Source organism: Aquila chrysaetos (assembly GCF_900496995.4).
Source record: "Aquila chrysaetos chrysaetos chromosome W unlocalized genomic scaffold, bAquChr1.4 W_unloc_6, whole genome shotgun sequence".
In the NCBI taxonomy this organism is placed as follows: domain Eukaryota; kingdom Metazoa; phylum Chordata; class Aves; order Accipitriformes; family Accipitridae; genus Aquila; species Aquila chrysaetos.
In genome coordinates this window covers 48,038-64,924 of record NW_024470326.1, presented here as the reverse complement: position 1 = coordinate 64,924, position 16,887 = coordinate 48,038, and the positions used below count along the sequence as shown (strand labels likewise).

At 47.9% G+C, this 16,887-nt stretch overlaps 1 protein-coding gene across 1 annotated transcript; it reads right to left on the bottom strand.

The window, feature by feature from the left end:
- Positions 1-14,227: 14,227 nt before the first annotated feature.
- Positions 14,228-15,645, bottom strand: LOC115337764 (olfactory receptor 14C36-like). Its single transcript, XM_030006169.2, has one exon. The coding sequence runs from the start codon at positions 15,628-15,630 to the stop codon at positions 14,707-14,709; it is 924 nt and encodes a 307-aa protein (XP_029862029.1). The 5' UTR covers positions 15,631-15,645; the 3' UTR covers positions 14,228-14,706.
- Between the last annotated feature and the right edge of the window lie 1,242 nt (positions 15,646-16,887).

Below are 16,887 nucleotides of genomic sequence, written 5' to 3'. Positions count from 1 at the left end.
TGCTTCTTTTTCCCGATTTTCTCTCCCCCATCCCACTGGTGGGGGGGGAGTGAGTGAGCGGCTGTGTGGTGCTTAGTTGCTAGCTGGGGTTAAAACCACGACAGTCCATTTTGGCGCCCAACGTGGGGCAACGAAGGGTTGAGAATAACGACAAACCTGACCAGAGTTCGTTAAAAAACAAATTTGTTATAAGCATTCATTATATTGGTCTAATAGTCGCTGGTCATTATGTTGATTTATGTGTTCTTAGAGTTGTTGCTCTGGTTTTTAAAGTTCTGTTATGTATCACCTCGCTTGCTGTATGTAGTCCCTCTTCTGCTGCTTATCATCCGTGGGAGGTGGATTAAGGTTTTTGCTTTGATGTGTTGTATAACACTGGTTTACGGTATGATAAAATCATCAGTAGTGGAATTAATCCGGTATTGCACTCAGCATTGTCACCTTTATACTGCGGGAGCCATCTGTGGGAAACTATTAATAATTATACCATTTACCTTTCCTCCTTGGAAAACCAGTCTATGAGTGGGGATACCTTTCTTCCCCTCTCCTTTCTCCTTCAGTCCAGTTACAATGGTGTTTGGGAATTTTGAAAAATTTGAATACTCTTGGGATGTTGATACTAGCACGGTCCTAGCCCTATTGCTGGGAATTAGCATGCTCTCCTGAATGTGGTTCAGCTTTTGTTTAAGGTAAACAACTATTTAAGAAGATCACCCAGAGGTCTGCCCCGACGCTGGATAATTATGAGTGGCAGGGTGTGTGGGGTAGTATGGGCAAGTACCTAGAAAAGTGGGCACCTCCAATGTTTTGGAAATTCACCCCTGAACAAGTGCAGAATCCAGAAGAACTAGTAAAATATTTGGAAAAGGTATGCTGTCACCCCGGCAGCTCCAGAGAGATACAAATCACTGCAACGTGCTGGGGCCTGGCCCATGCCTATCGAGCCCTGTTCGACACAACTCAGCACCCTCAAGGGGAAGAGAAGGTCTCTGGACCTAACAACAAAGCGATGAGCACTGCGGTCACCCAAACCCCGGCAATGGGCGCTGCGGCCCCTCCAGCCCCGGCGACGAGCATTGCGGCCACCCAGACCTTGGTGACAGGCACCGTGACCCCTCCAGCCCTGGCAACGAGAACTGTGGCTACCCAAACCTCAGCAACAGGCACTGCAGCCCCTCCAGCTGCGGCAACGAGCACTGCTGCTACCCAAACCTTGGCGACAGACGCTGCTACCCAAACCTTGGCGACAGATGCTGCGGTTATCCATACCCGGCGAGCGATACTGCAACTGAACCAGCGGATCAACCTGCACCAGTATCAGTTGCCCCCGTACAGAAAAAGAAATATAAAAAATCAGCGTGCTTAGCAAAGGATGAAGGTGAACCAGGGTCATCACGGGAACAGGAGGAAGAGGCAGAACCAGAGGTAATAACCCGGTCCCTATCCTTGAGTGAGCTGCGGGATATGCGAAAAGATTTTGGCCGCCGTATCGGTGAGCATATTATCACCTGGCTTCTCCGAGGCTGGGACAATGGGGCTAATAGCTTGGAATTAGAAGGTAGGGAAGCCAAGCAGCTGGGATCGCTTGCCAGGGAAGGTGGCATTGACAAGGCAATTGGAAGAGGGACACAAGCCATCAGCCTCTGGAGGCGACTCTTGTCAAGTGTGAAGGAAAGGTACCCTTTAAGGAAGATGTTATATGTCAATCAAGCAAGTGGACCACCATGGAAAAAGGTATCCAATATCTGAGGGAACTAGCTGTGCTAGAGACGATTCATCATGACCCGGACAACCCACAATTACCCAAGGATCCAGACGAAGTCCAATGCACACGACCCATGTGGCGGAAATTTGTACGGAGCGCACCATCGTCCTATGCCAACTCACTGGCAATAATGACCTGGAAAGACGAAGAGGCACCGACAGTGGATGAAGTGGCTCGCCAACTCCGTCAATACGAAGAAAATCTCTCCTCCTCCCTACAAGCCTGCATTTCGGCTGTGCAGAAGCTGTCCGAGGATTTCCAGCAATTCAAAGAGGATATGTCCTATTGTCCACCTGTAAGGACCAATGTCTCAGCTATTAGGAGTGAGCGCTCCTCTGCCCGAGAGAGAGAATATAGAAGGTACACACCGCGAGGTGCCCTATGGTTTTACCTATGTGATCATGGAGAGGACATGAGGAAATGGGATGGAAAACCTACCTCGGTCCTAAATGCACGGGTACGTGAGCTGCGAGGAAAAACACCACAAAAGGGGATTCTACTAGGAAAAATGCTGCTCCAGTTTCCAAACAGAGTAGAAGGGCTGATCTTATTTCTGATCCTCCTGAAGGGACTTCTGAGCCAATTTTACAAGAAGTGAATACCGGATACTCTGGCCAGAATTAGAGGGGCCCTGCCTCCAGCCAGGGGGACGAAAGGGATAACCGGGTCTATTGGATTGTGTGGATTCGATGGCCTGGCACGTTAGACCCACAGGAGTATAAGGCTCTAGTAGACACAGGCGCACAGTGCACTCTAATGCCATCAAGTTATAAAGGGGCAGAACCCATCTGTATTTCCGGTGTGACAGGGGGATCCCAAGAGTTAACTGTATTGGAAGCTGAAGTAAGCCTAACTGGGAAAGAATGGCAGAAACACCCCATTGTGACTGGTCCGGAGGCTCCGTGTATCCTTGGCATAGGCTATCTCAGGAGAGGGTATTTTAAGGACCCGAAGGGGTATCGATGGGCTTTTGGTACAGCTGCCTTGGAGACGGAGGGCACTGAACAGCTGTCTACCATGCCTGGTCTCTCTCAAGACCCTTCGATTGTGGGGTTGCTGAGGGTTGAAGAACAACAAGTGCCAATTGCTACCACGACGGTGCACCGGCGGCAATATCGCACCAACCGAGACTCTCTGATTCCCATCCACAAGTTGATTCGCCAACTGGAGAGCCAAGGAGTGATCAGCAAAACTCGCTCACCCTTTCATAGTCCCATATGGCCAGTGCGAAAGTCTAACGGGGAGTGGAGACTAACAGTTGACTATCGTGGCCTGAATGAAGTTACGCCACCGCTGGGTGCTGCCGTTCCAGATATGCTAGAACTTCAATATGAACTAGAGTCAAAGGCAGCCAAGTGGTATGCCACAATAGACACTGCTAATGCATTTTTCTCCATTCCTTTGGCAGCGGAGTGTCATCCACAGTTTGCCTTTACTTGGAGGGGTGTCCAATACACTTGGAATCGATTGCCCCAGGGGTGGAAACACAGCCCCACCATTTGCCATGGACTAATCCAGACTGCACTGGAAAAAGGTGAAGCTCCGGAACACCTGCAATACATTGATGACATCATTGTATGGGGCAACACGGCAGAAGAAGTCTTTGAGAAACGGAAGAAAATAGTCCAAATCCTTCTTAAAGCCCGTTTGCCATAAAAGAAAGTAAGGTCAAGGGACCCGCACAGGAGATCCAGTTTTTAGGAATAAAATGGCAAGATGGACGTCGTCAGATCCCAATGGATGTGATCAACAAAATAGCAGCTATGTCTCCACCGACTAATAAAAAGGAAACACAGGCTTTCTTGGGGTGTTGTGGGTTTTTTGGAGAATGCATATTCCAAATTACAGTCTGATTGTAAGCCCTCTCTATCAGTGACCCGGAAGAAGAATGATTTTAAATGGGGCCCTGAGCAACAGCAAGCCGTTCGAACAAATTAAATGGGGAGGATTGTTCATGCAGCAGCCCTTGGACCAGTCCGGGCAGGACAAGATGTTAAAAATGTGCTCTATACTGCAGCCGGGGAGAATGGCCCTACCTGGAGCCTCTGGCAGAAAGCACCTGGGGAGACCCGAGGTTGACCCCTGGGGTTTTGGAGTCGAGGATATCGAGGATCCGAGGCTCGCTATACTCCAACTGAAAAAGAGATATTGGCAGCATATGAAGGAGTTCGAGCTGCCTCAGAAGTGATTGGTACTGAAACACAGCTCCTCTTAGCACCCCGACTGCCAGTGCTGGGCTGGATGTTCAAAGGGAGGGTCTCCTCTACACATCACGCGACTGATGCCACGTGGAGTAAGCGGATTGCACTGATCACACAACGGGCTCGCGTAGGAAACCCCAGTCGCCCAGGAATTTTAGAAGTGATCACGGACTGGCCAGAAGGCAAAGATTTTGGAATGTCACCAGAGGAGGAGGTGATGCGTGCTGAAGAAGCCCTGCTGTATAATAAGCTGCCAGAAAATGAGAGGCAATATGCCCTGTTCACTGATGGGTCCTGTCGCATTGTGGGAAAGCATCGGAGGTGGAAGGCTGCTGTATGGAGTCCTACACGACAAGTGGCAGAAACTGCTGAAGGAGAAGGTGAATCGAGTCAGTTTGCAGAGGTGAAAGCCATCCAGCTAGCGTTAGACATTGCTGAAAGAGAAAAGTGGCCAGTGCTCTACTGCTATCCTGACTCATGGATGGTGGCAAATGCCCTATGGGGATGGCTACAGCAATGGAAGAAGAGCAATTGGCAGCGCAGAGGTAAACTCATCTGGGCTGCCGCACTGTGGCAAGATATTGCTGTTCAGATAGAGAAGCTACTGGTAAAAGTACGCCACGTAGATGCTCACACACCCAAGAGTCAGGCCACTGAAGAACATCAAAATAACCAGCAGGCAGATCAGGCTGCCAAGATTGAAGTGTCTCAGGTGGACCTGGACTGGCAACGTAGGGGTGAGCTATTTATGGCTGGGTGGGCCCATGATACCTCGGGCCATCAGGGAAGAGATGCAACATGTAGATGGGCTCATGATCGAGGGGTGGACTTAACCATGGACGCTATCGCACAGGTTATCCATGAATGTGAAATATGTGCTGCAATTAAGCAAGCCAAGCAGCTGTAACCCCTGTCGTATGGAGGGCGATGGCTGAAATATAAACAGTGGGAGGCCTGGCAGATTGACTATATCACACTCCCACGAACCCGCCAAGGCAAGTGCCATGTGCTTACAATGGTGGAAGCAACCACTGGATGGCTGGAAACATATCCTGTGTCCCACGCCACTGCCCAGAACACTATCCTGGGCCTTGAAGAGAAAGTTTTATGGCAACACGGCACCCCAGAAAGAATCGAGATGGACAATGGGACTCACTTCCGAAACAACCTCATAGACACCTGGGCCAAAGAACATGGCATTGAGTGGGTGTATCACATCCCTTATCACGCACTGTTGTGGAACATTTTTAGCTAATGATCACAAGAGCATTCCAGACGCCTTTAGAAGGCCTTGAACAGAATAAACAGAAGACAAAAATAAGAAAGATACCAATTAGAAAAACACAGGTGCACATTCCACGATAAAGAGAACTTGGCACAACCGACCTCAATTCGGCAGTTTATCTTGACCAATTAGACTGAAACAAGTCTTGTGTGTTTTAGTTAGTATAACCAATTATGTTTTATGTTGATGCACGTGTACAGTGTTGATATAACCAATCATTAAGTGTAACTGGGCGCGTGGACAGTGCATGAATAATGTGTGCAACCAATAGTAAAATAACTGAACGCATGTACAGATGTAACTAATGTATAAAATGATGTCTGATGCTCTAGTAAAGTGGACTTCACCTGACCACATTGGTCTGTGTGTGCTGTCCTGTGCCTCCGCAATTGGCGCCCGAACAGGGACCCTCGGATCGGTGTTGAATTCTTCGATGAGAGCCGACGGAGAGAGGGAGCGGAGAAGCTGGCCGAAATTATCCCTGCTGCCCCGGCAGGATGACCAGCTGAGCTGGGGCTGACAAAAGACCCGCGCGCGTGCGGAATAGGGAATCTTACCCTGGTGGATCTCGCCCTAATCAGGTGAGCGGTCGGAGAAGGAGATGGGGTTGGACAAAGAGCAAGAAGCGGTCCTAAACCTCCTTCAACATATTCTCTCTACGAGAGGGTTGAAATGTGATAACTCCGTTATAAAGGGGTTACTTTTATGGGCTTGGGAGAGAGAACTTATTCCGAGTATAAATGTTGCATTTGAAGTAGCGACTTTGGGACGATGTAGGCAAGGCGCTGTGGGACACTATTAGCGCCGGGGGAGATAAGACAAAGGAAGCAATCAAATACGCAACGCACTGGAAGGTAGTTCAGGATGTGCTGCAGGCCAACAAGGGTGGAACGGCAGGCAGCCGCTGCTGTCTGCGCGTCCGTGACCCCTTCTGACGCCTCCATGTCAGCCCGCGTCAGCCTATCCCACTGCAGTTAGAGGAACATTTTGTACGCAGCTGTCTCTACCCCCCCGAGCATCCATTTCTGCTAGTGCTGAGACGTCTGTACAGACACAGCCTTTGCCTATACCCAACCAGGTCGCTGGCGCCGAAAGTATCCGCCTGCCTGTTACTCCACGAGAGACGGAGGAATTGGGGGGGGGGCTGTTTTCTCGTCCGATTGATTCGGACGAGGCAGACTCGGAAGTGATTAATGTGGATAGACAGAGTGTAGAAGCTATCGGAACCTCCCTATGGGATGAAATTAGTGACAGGTCTAAAGAAGTTAAAGGTCTTGCAACTTTATGGAAATTAATTAAGACAACTCTACAAGAAATGAAAGCAGATCGTAAAGCGTCTGCGTCTGCTTTTGCTGTGCTCTCTCCAACCACAAGCGAAGGGGAAATGCGGGGAGAAAAAACATAATGCAGCGAGAGAAACTTTTGGCTTTCCCGGATCTTGTCTGCCTGCTCCTGTGCCCTTGAATTCTGCTCCACTCCCTGGGACTGCTGATATTAATCAGCCATCTGACAGTTCCCAAGCCTCCCTAACCGTACACTTAAAGGAAATCCTACAGAATCAGGGAGCGAGTAAAAATCTGCCTAGGAAAAAACAGCCCCCAGATATCGCCGCTCAACATGAACAAATTATACCTAGCATATACCCTCTGTTGCCTTTGTCTACGCCCGGGTCACCTCAAGAGCACAAAGAGGGGCCAGAGCTCACTTCGCAGCAGTTGCGGTCAGCAATAGAAAAGCTGGCACAGCTGGATCCTGCTGTGAAGCGAGAAAAACCACCAGCCGTATCCTTTGATGCACCCCTTTTACCTGTGCGGGGAATTATTCGCGATGCCTTAATTGAGGGAGAAATCATAGCAGCTCCCACAGCATTTCTGATTATTGCTGGGGCTGGGGGTAGACCTAATCAATGGGTTTTATTTGATTGGAAAATCATAAAAGAAACAAAAGTTACAATTGCTCAGTATGGTTTAAAATCTCCTTTTACGCAGGCAGTTTTGTCCCATACATTTTCTGGGTCAACTTTAACTCCACATGACTCGCGAATGCTTGCTAAAACCTTGTGGTCGACATGGAAATTCATTTATACTACGCTGGTGCATTTACAGCCGGCAGAGAAAATCATATCAATACAACCTGATACTGCTTTTGAGGAGGCAGTTTGTAAGCAGACCACTAACGAGCAGGATTCTGATTCCAATAATAATTCTTTTGCATCAGGCAGGGTGGACTCTGAAAAAGAGCCGCATTTATATCCCTCATTACCTCCACCGCTGCCCGCCACGGCCGCCCCGCCGCTGCCTCCCGTGGCCTCTGCGCGGCTGCGGCCACTGCCGTGCCGCCGCCGTCCCCCACCCCCCCACCCCAATCGCCTGGTACTCCATCTCCAGGGTCTGCAGAACTTAAAACAGAACCTAACTTTACTACACTACCTGTATCTCCTTTTCCTGCTAATCCCTCTAACTCTATGCCTCTGTCTAATCCGTGACGATTCACTTAATGATTTGGGAAAAAATACACATAGTTTGATGCAACGCTGTCGAGAAAAAGCTCTACAGCAAGGAGATACCATGTTTACTTTTCCTGTTGTATGCACACCTGCCTCAAGAAATGCAAGAACCTCAAGAGAGAGTTGTTAGGATCAGTCATCATGAATGCCTGTGTGATGTGTAATTACATCTATAACACCACTCGAAAGGGTCAGAATATAAATGCTATTTTGCCTATATATAGAAATGCTACAGCTTGGAGTAACTATATCTGTTCCAGAATATCACACTCTTTTTTCTATTCCAGCTGCTTTACCTGCGGTGATGTTTGGGTTTTTTTTTATTTGAGAGAATAGAGTGTGGGAGACTAATTCCATCGAAACTTAACGGGAGGCTATGTAGCCTCGGACAACTTACGTTACTAACACCCGATATCAATATGACTCACAGTAAAAGGCTCACGATAACTGACACAGGTTTAACTGGATGGCTAACAAGTTTTGGAATTACGGGATGGTTGAAAGATTTGCTTATACATAACTTAGTTATTTTAATTGTAATATTAGCAGTTGTAATGGTTGTACCACGTATCATAAAATAGTTGAACATATGATTGCAAAAGCATTTCATGTAACTTGGCTTGCATAAAAATAATTAAAAAAAAAAAAAAAAGAGAGAGAGAGAGGAAGAGACAGAAAAAAAAATAATGAAAACAAACGGCTGGAGAGGGGGAAGAGAGATGCGGTTGCGGAACACACAGACATGGCAGCTGAAGAGTGAGAACATCTAAGAGAAATAACCCTGCAGACACCAAGGTCAGTGCAGAAGGAGGGGGAGGAGATGCTCCAGGCGCCGGAGCAGAGATTCCCCTGCAGCCCGTGGTGAAGACCTTGGTGAGACGGGTCGTTCCCCTGCGGTCTATGGAGGTCCACGCTGGAGCAGTGTGCTCCTGAAGGACTGCACGCCGTGGAGGGGACCCATGCTGAAGATCTTCGTGGAGGACTGTCTCCCGTGGGAGAGATCCCACGCTGGAACAGGGGAAGAGTGCGATGAGTGCTGCCACTGAGGAGGATGAAGTGACAGAGATAATGTGTGACGAACTAACAGCAAAACCTCATTTCCCGTTCCCCTGTCCAGCTGTGGAGGAGAGAGTGATAGCATAGCTATGGTAGGTGACTGGTGTCCAGCCAGGATCAACCCATCACATAGACAAAATGCATTATAAAATAGAATGAAATTACATTGCAATTGGGAATTTCAAAAACAAGGGCTCTGTGTAACTCCTTTACAAGGGAATGAAAGTGTATATATGAAATTAGCAGAACAGGGTGTTTTTCAAAGAATTGTCTAATACTGTTGAATGCTTAAATCCAAAAATATGATTTGGAGGTTTAAATTTGCGTATCTGAATTTATATTGCTATTGGAGAATTATTAATCATTTGTGTGTTTGCAGCAATCAGAATCACCTGAGGAGCAGTACGAGGATTGCGTCAGTTCGAAGCTAGAGTCCTCGCTGCCTTCCTCGTGAATCTGATGTTCCTAAACAAAAAAGGGGGAGATGTGGGAGCAGCTCGGAACACCTGGCATTTGTTTTCAAGAGTGACCATTAGAATTTGTTGTGCTGCATGTTTGCCAAGCCTTGAAGAACTAGTTTTACAAGGTCAGGTTGGAGGATGGCCTTGTGTAGGCCTGGGAAGATGTGGCTGAAGACAGTCACGAGTATGTCTATGGAATGTTTTTATCTTTAACTGTTCTGAGGACTGGCAAACATCCCAGCTGGGTCAGATATGCCCTCCTGTGCTAGTAGTATTGGCTGTGAGTCGTTAGTACTTTCTGGATCTTTGTTGAAACATATATAAGTTGGATTCTTTGTGAAATAAAGGGAATCTTGCAAAAAAAAAAAAAAAAAAAAAAGTGGGGAAACAGTGTGGGGTAAACGTCCGGATGCCCAGAAGTTATCAGATTATTGACAAGACATGGAACGACACAAGAAGGTATTAGGTGCGCCACCGTTGGTGGAAACACTTTGCTGCCTCATCGCAATATGTGCGGTGGTACAGCCAGCATTACCATTACACCGAATTAACCCAAGGCAAAATATGTGGATAACCTGGGCCACCCAGACAGGACAACAGTCTTTTTGCCTCTCAATGAGTACACCCTCAGATCCATTTCGAACATGTTTGGTGGGAGTGCCATATTTGTACCTGCCAGATTTTTGAGCATGGGTTTCTGATGGCAGTGCTTTGAATGAAACAAAGATCAATGAGACCTGTTACAGCTTGTATTCGTTGCACATCCCACAGCAGCATTGTCAAAATCTTACAGGGGTAGCAACTGCAAAGATTATCAATTCTCTTAATGTTACATTGCCCTGGGATCCGCAAGAGCTTGATTTAGTAGGATCAACATATGGTAATAAGTCATGTGTATATTTGGCAGGAGGGTTTAGCACAGGAATTAATTATTATCAGCAACACAATATGTCGGGGTGGACAAATGTATCTAGTCCAAGCTCTTGGTATAAGTTTATGGATAGTAGGGATTATTGTGTAGGAGCCATGGGAGCAGAAACCCAGAGGAGTAAGATATTTATAGGTACTAATTATACCGCCAAGGCTTTACCAAGCGGATATTTTTTGATATGCGGTGATCGTGCTTGGCACGGCATCCCAGTGAGATCTTTTGGCGGACCATGTTACTTGGGTAAGCTTACATTGTTTGCACCCTCTATTATTCAGTTACTGAATTTAACAGACAATCGAAGACACAAGGGATCTATAGAAAATCTTGGGCCTGATTGTAACGATAACGTACGACTGTTAGGCAAGGCCACAAGAGTACTGCTATCTCTTTTTACACCAGGGGCTGCAGCGGGTAATGCGTTACGGGAGTTGCAACGTTTAGCATGTTGGACATCGAAACAATTAAATCTTACATCTAGTATTATAAATGATCTCTTAGAAGACACAGAAAACATAAGGCATGCTATTTTACAAAATAGGGCGGCTATAGATTTTTTATTGTTAGCACAAGGACATGGCTGTGAGGATTTTGAAGGAATGTGCTGTATGACCATATCAGGTCATTCGAAGTCTATACATGAAAAGTTGCAGCAGTTGAAAGATAACATGAATAAAGTGATAGTAGAGAAGAACCCCTTGGATGAATGGTTTGGGTCATTAGGGATAACAGGTTGGTTTAAAGAATTATGTCGCATGGGTATTGTTGTAGTTATCGTGATTTTAGCTATTGTAATAATTTTACCTTGTTTGGTTAGCTTGTTGAGGAAAATGGCATCCCAAGTTATTAGTCAAGTCTGGATTGCTCATAAACCAAAGAAGGGAATTGTGGGAGATTTCATGGAAAGCAGGGGACATTTCTTTGAGCCTGATTATTTAGAGTTAAGTACGCCGCAGTCAACGTGAGTGGACCGGAGTACGTGACAGCTACAATATGAACGGACTTTTGAACCACCAGAAAAACAACGGACATGAGGAACTTGGACAGTGGAGTCCAAGTTATTATTAGAAATAATAATAAACAAGATAACAGAACTGCAGAGGCAAGAAGGAGCTGCAAGGGTTTCAACGCAATTAAGAAAGCTGCCATTTCGGCTTAGAACATTTAGCTGTGGGATGGGGACTTAGGAGTTGGTTTGTATCTTTGTTAAAAATAGGGGTTTCTTTTATTCTTGTGTATTTTATTAGGTATAATGTTGCTTTTACTGTGTTTTAATTAATTGTATTCATAGGTCTTTGCAAAGGGCTGAGTTCACAGGCCCACGATGGACTCCCGCTCGATTTGTATGACCATCATCATCTGGAACACCCTAGATGGTCCGACATGTGAATACCACCTCAGCCAAAAACTAACGCGTAGGTCACCTTGACCAACATAACAGGTCAAGATTCTCTGTGCACTGCAACCAGCATCACAAAGCCCATGAACCAATAGACAGGATGGCTATGACTCGTGCAGCGTGCCTGGCCAGCGACCGCATGTGCCATAGGCTCCCTATGTTTCAACTGAGGCAAATTTTAGCACCCGCTGGCCACGTGTGCTGAAATCTGTTCTTCTGCAAATGTATAAATACCGGGATTTTCCGAAGAGCATCGGGTTGGTGTACAGCAAGGCCATCGTTGCCTCTGTGGGGACGCCCACGTAAAGCTGACACCTACCGATTGCTGGGCTGAGTTCGCGGATGGTGGTGACTAGATCTGTTAATACTCTTTTTAAAGAAAAAGGGGGGAAATGTTGTGGAACATTTTTAGCTAATGATCACAAGAGCATTCCAGATGCCTTTAGAAGGCCTTGAACAGAATAAACAGAAGACAAGAATAAGAAAGATACCAATTAGAAAAACACAGGTGCACATTCCACGATAAAGAGAACTTGGCACAACCGACCTCAATTCGGCAGTTTATCTTGACCAATTAGACTGAAACAAGTCTTGTATGTTTTAGTTAGTATAACCAATTATGTTTTATGTTGATGCGCGTGTACAGTGTTGATATAACCAATCATTAAGTGTAACTGGGCGCGTGGACAGTGCATGAATAATGTGTGCAACCAATAGTAAAATAACTGAACGCATGTACAGATGTAACTAATGTATAAAATGATGTCTGATGCTCTAGTAAAGTGGACTTCACCTGATCACATTGGTCTGTGTGTGCTGTCCTGTGCCTCCGCAACGCACCAGCCTCCGGAAAAATCGAATGATACAATGGACTGCTGAAAACTACATTGAGAGCAATGGGGGGTGGAACTTTCAAACGTTGGGATACACGTTTAACAAAAGCCACCTGGTTAGTTAATACTAGAGGATCCACCAATCGGGCGGGCCCCACCCAACCAAGACTTCCACATACTGTAGAAGGTGATAAAGTCCCTGTAGTGCACATGAGGAGTATGTTAGGAAACACAGTCTGGGTTAGTACTCCCTCAAGCAGAGACAAACCCATCCAAGGGGTTGTTTTTGCTCAGGGACCTGGGTACACCTGGTGGGTGATGCAGAAGGACGGGGAAGTTCGATGTGTACCTCAGGGGGATTTGATTTTGGGAGAGAATAGCCAGTTAACTAGGCTGTATGATATTTAACTGCTAAATAACCTGCCAATGTATGTCATTGTATCTATAGGGTCTATATGCCATATCAAGGGTATTACTGTAAGAATTACCCAAGTGTCTGAAGGATGGACTTTGAAACTGAGCCAAGAACAACAGTGATAAAACTTGAACTGGTGCCCAGCAACTTCCTCAAGTTCAACATCTTTGACCTGCAGACCAAGGGTGTGGGTTGCACCAAATGTTCCAGCCAGAAGTTCCAGAGACAGCATACAACAACCCAACACCTCACACCATCTCTCTTATCCTGAAGAAATGTTGCAACAGATGGAGCCCCAAAGTCATAGACTAAATAAAATTGATAGACACATTGGAGGGATAACCCATCGACTAAAGGAATACTATTTGTGTGTGTGTGGGGGGGGGGTGTCCATATACATATATATATGTATATAAGACAAGGAAAGTGGTAGTGGTTGATTGGAAAATGTAAGATCTGGGCATGATGTAAATGGTATAGAATAAGGGGTGGATAATGTCCTGGGTTCAGCTGGGATAGAGTTAATTTTTACAGGAACCTGGGAGGTGGGGGGGCATAGCTGGGGCAGCTGACCTGAAGTAGCCAAGGAGCTATTCCATACCATGTGACATCATGCCCAGTATATAAATGGGGAGTGGGCCGGGGGGAGGGCTCTCTTGCTCTCTCTCGACTTTCGGTGGGGGAAGTGGCGGAGCGTCGGGTCCCGGGTGGTAAGCAGTTGCACTGTGCATCACTCTTTTTTGTATACTCTTTCATTAGTACCGTCGTTCTTGTTGTAACTTTTTTGCGTTGTCCCAGTAAATTGCCCTTATCTCAACCCTCGAGGTTCCAGTTTTTTTTTTCTCTTCTCTCCCCCGTCTCCCCCCTATCCCACCGGAGGGGGGCGGGAGGAGTGAGCGAGCGGCTGCGTGGTCCTTTGTTACCGGCTGGGCTGAAACCACGACACATGGTCACACACGACAAGCTACACACTGATATATTTCTCTCCTGGGCGCTTTCCAGCCCAGCACAGATCCCCCTAAAAGCTTCACACTTCCCTTAACCTCTCTGCACCTCCCCTGCCCTCTCCCCAGTGCAGCACAGTCTGGCATGGCCACACACCAGTGCCCACCACAGGGTGCGGCAGAGCTCTGGGCACTCACCCCACAGCCCCAGACCCTCTGAAGGGCACAGCAGCTCCTCGGGGGTGGAGAGGGGTGAGCCCAAAATGTGGGGGGCATCCAAGGCACAAAGTATAAGGAGATCCCCTTGTATGATGGGAATGCTGCAATGGAGGCCAGCTCTGTCACACAAGTGCCCACTGCCTGTCCTTGCCTGTGGCCACAGGCCTGCCACACAGCAGGACTGTAACCATGCTTGAAGAGCACTCAGGCCTTCCACCAACCAAAGGGTTCAGAAGGAGAGCATGCAAGTGGGAAGAGAGCAGCTCGGGAAAGACCAAGCGCTGGTGCTCCCTGGCAGTGCCGCTGTGCCGGGACTCTTTTCTTCTTCCCCTCTGCACACAGGCACTGCTCCCTGCAGCTGCAGAGAAGGTCTTGGAGGAAGGATCTCAGAAAAACAAGTCAGTGCAGGGCCCTTTATTTTGCTTAAACTCACAGAGGGTACAGCTCCTCATTTGCACAGCCTCCAGATCACAAAAAATCTGGATATATTGTGAATGAGAAACCAGAGGAATATAGACATTTTTTGTGGAAAGCATTCAGAAAAGTAAAAAAACCCAAAACACAACAAACTCCAAACCAAAAGAAATAGAGAAGCCATAAAACCAAAAATCTTCATAAAAGAAACACCAGAGGAGGCTGGGCCTGTAATGAGATATGAGTCCTATGCAAAAGACAACAGGCAGTTTATTCCTTCTCAAAAGCACCCAGTGATTAGTTTTCTCAGGGCATCCTTGATCTCATGGTTTCTCATGCTGTAGATGAGGGGGTTCAAGGCTGGAGGCACCACCGAGTACAGAACTGCCACCAGCAGGTCCAGGGATGGGGAGGACATGGAGGGGGGCTTCAGGTAGGCAAACGTGGCAGCAGTTATAAACAAGGAGACCACGGCCAGGTGAGGGAGGCACGTGGAAAAGGCTTTGTGCTGTCCCTGCTCAGAGGGGATCCTCAGCACAGCCCTGAAGATCTGCCCATAGGACAGTACAATGAAAACAAAACACCCAACAGCTAAACAGACAGCAACTACAAGTACCCCAACTTCCCTGAGGTAGGCATCTGAGCAGGAGAGCTTGAGGATCTGGGGGATTTCGCAGAAGAACTGGTCCACAGCATTGCCTTGGCAGAGGGGTACTGAAAATGTATTGGCAGTGTGCAGCACAGCATAGAGGAAACCACTGCCCCAGGCAGCTGCTGCCATGTGGACACAAGCTCTGCTGCCCAGGAGGGTCCCATAGTGCAGGGGTTTGCAGATGGCAACGTAGCGATCATAGGCCATGACAGTGAGAAGAAAGTACTCTGCTGAGATCAAAAAGACAAACAGAAAGACCTGGGCAGCACATCCTGGGTAGGAGATGGGCCTGGTGTCCCAGAGGGAGTTGGCCATGGCTTTGGGGACAGTGGTGGAGATGGAGCCCAGGTCGAGGAGGGAGAGGTTGAGGAGGAAGAAGTACATGGGTGTGTGGAGGTGGTGGTCACAGGCTACGGCGGTGATGATGAGGCCGTTGGCCAGGAGGGCAGCCAGGTAGATGCCCAGGAAGAGCCAGAAGTGCAAGAGCTGCAGCTCCCGCGTGTCTGCAAACGCCAGGAGGAGGAACTCAGCGATGGAGCTGCCGTTGGACATTTTCTTCCTCTGGGCATGGGGTGCTTTCAAAGTAGAAAAAAGACAGGGAAGAGTCAGGGCATTATTCTCTGAGCAATATCAAAGCCATTTCCCATAGACCCTCCCACTCTCACACAGGCAGACCCTTTTCCTTTTCTTAGGAGACCTTCCTTCAGGCCTGTGGCTGGAGCCCTGCTTGGTGCTGGCCGAGCGTGCAATGAAGAGCAGGGCCTCTGCCCATGGGCTCTTGAGAAGTCAGCCCTGCTCTGCAGCAGTGGGTTCATGGGATCGGTGCGGGCAGGGGCCAGTCTGCTGTTTGACTTTGTCAGCTGAATCCACTCCTAACGCAGAAGGGGTTGTCAGCACCTGCACTCCCAATGATAAGGACCCAGGAAGGTAAAAATAGTTTAAGAGTTCTAGGGTTTTTTACAGCTGACCACATCGCCCCTGGGGAGTTTTCTTAGATCTCGGAAGCCTTCAGCATTTCTGCTGCACTCCGGGAGAACAGCGTGAGCCAGGCAAGTCAGGAGGATTGCCTGTGGCTTCGTGCAGAGAGAGGGGGAGCTGCTCTGTCCTTCTGTCTAGTTCCCACTTTCACTGTGCTTGCACCTGTCTGAGATGGAGGGTGATCACGCTCCCATATTTTACCCTGAAAAGCCACCAGACACTGCTGAGAGCAGAGACATCCACTGCAGACCACCAAATGTCTCACCCTTTCTCAAAGTCTCAGCACCCTGCTTCTAGCCAAGGACACACCGGGCTCATTTCACCAGCCCAAGAGCATTTCCTCAGTCATAGCATCTCTGTGCTTCTCCATGGGGCTTTCTGATAACAGAAAGCTGCTGTGAGACAGGTTTGCATCTTGCAGGGCAGCTCACAGCTTGGAAGGACACTCTGAGGTGACAGCCAAGTGACCTACTGTGCTGGCATCTCTGTAAGGGAGAATCAGCTCTTTCCCCAGCCCCACACACAGCATTGAGCATCACCCCTCAGATGAGAGGAAAGCTGGGACACTTGTTCCCATGGACACAGCTGCAGGGGAGGACCCACAAGACCAGTGTGTGTCTCTGCAGCTGAAACTCCCATCCCCAGAGAGCCTGACAGCAGAAACAAGGTAACAGTAACACAGACAAGTGGAGAAACAAGGAAAAAAGCAGTGATGGTCTGTCTCAGAGAGGTAAAGAGAGAGGCAGCAGGGAAATCAGGAAAGAGTTACCCTTACCCAGCTGTGCATGCCACCTCCCAGGCACCAGCACAGCCAGGCAGTTGTTCTCAGTC

Excerpts from the sequence above, each read along its gene's own strand:
- LOC115337764 (XM_030006169.2), bottom strand. The coding sequence starts at position 15,630 with ATGTCCAACGGCAGCTCCATCGCTGAGTTCCTCCTCCTGGCGTTTGCA.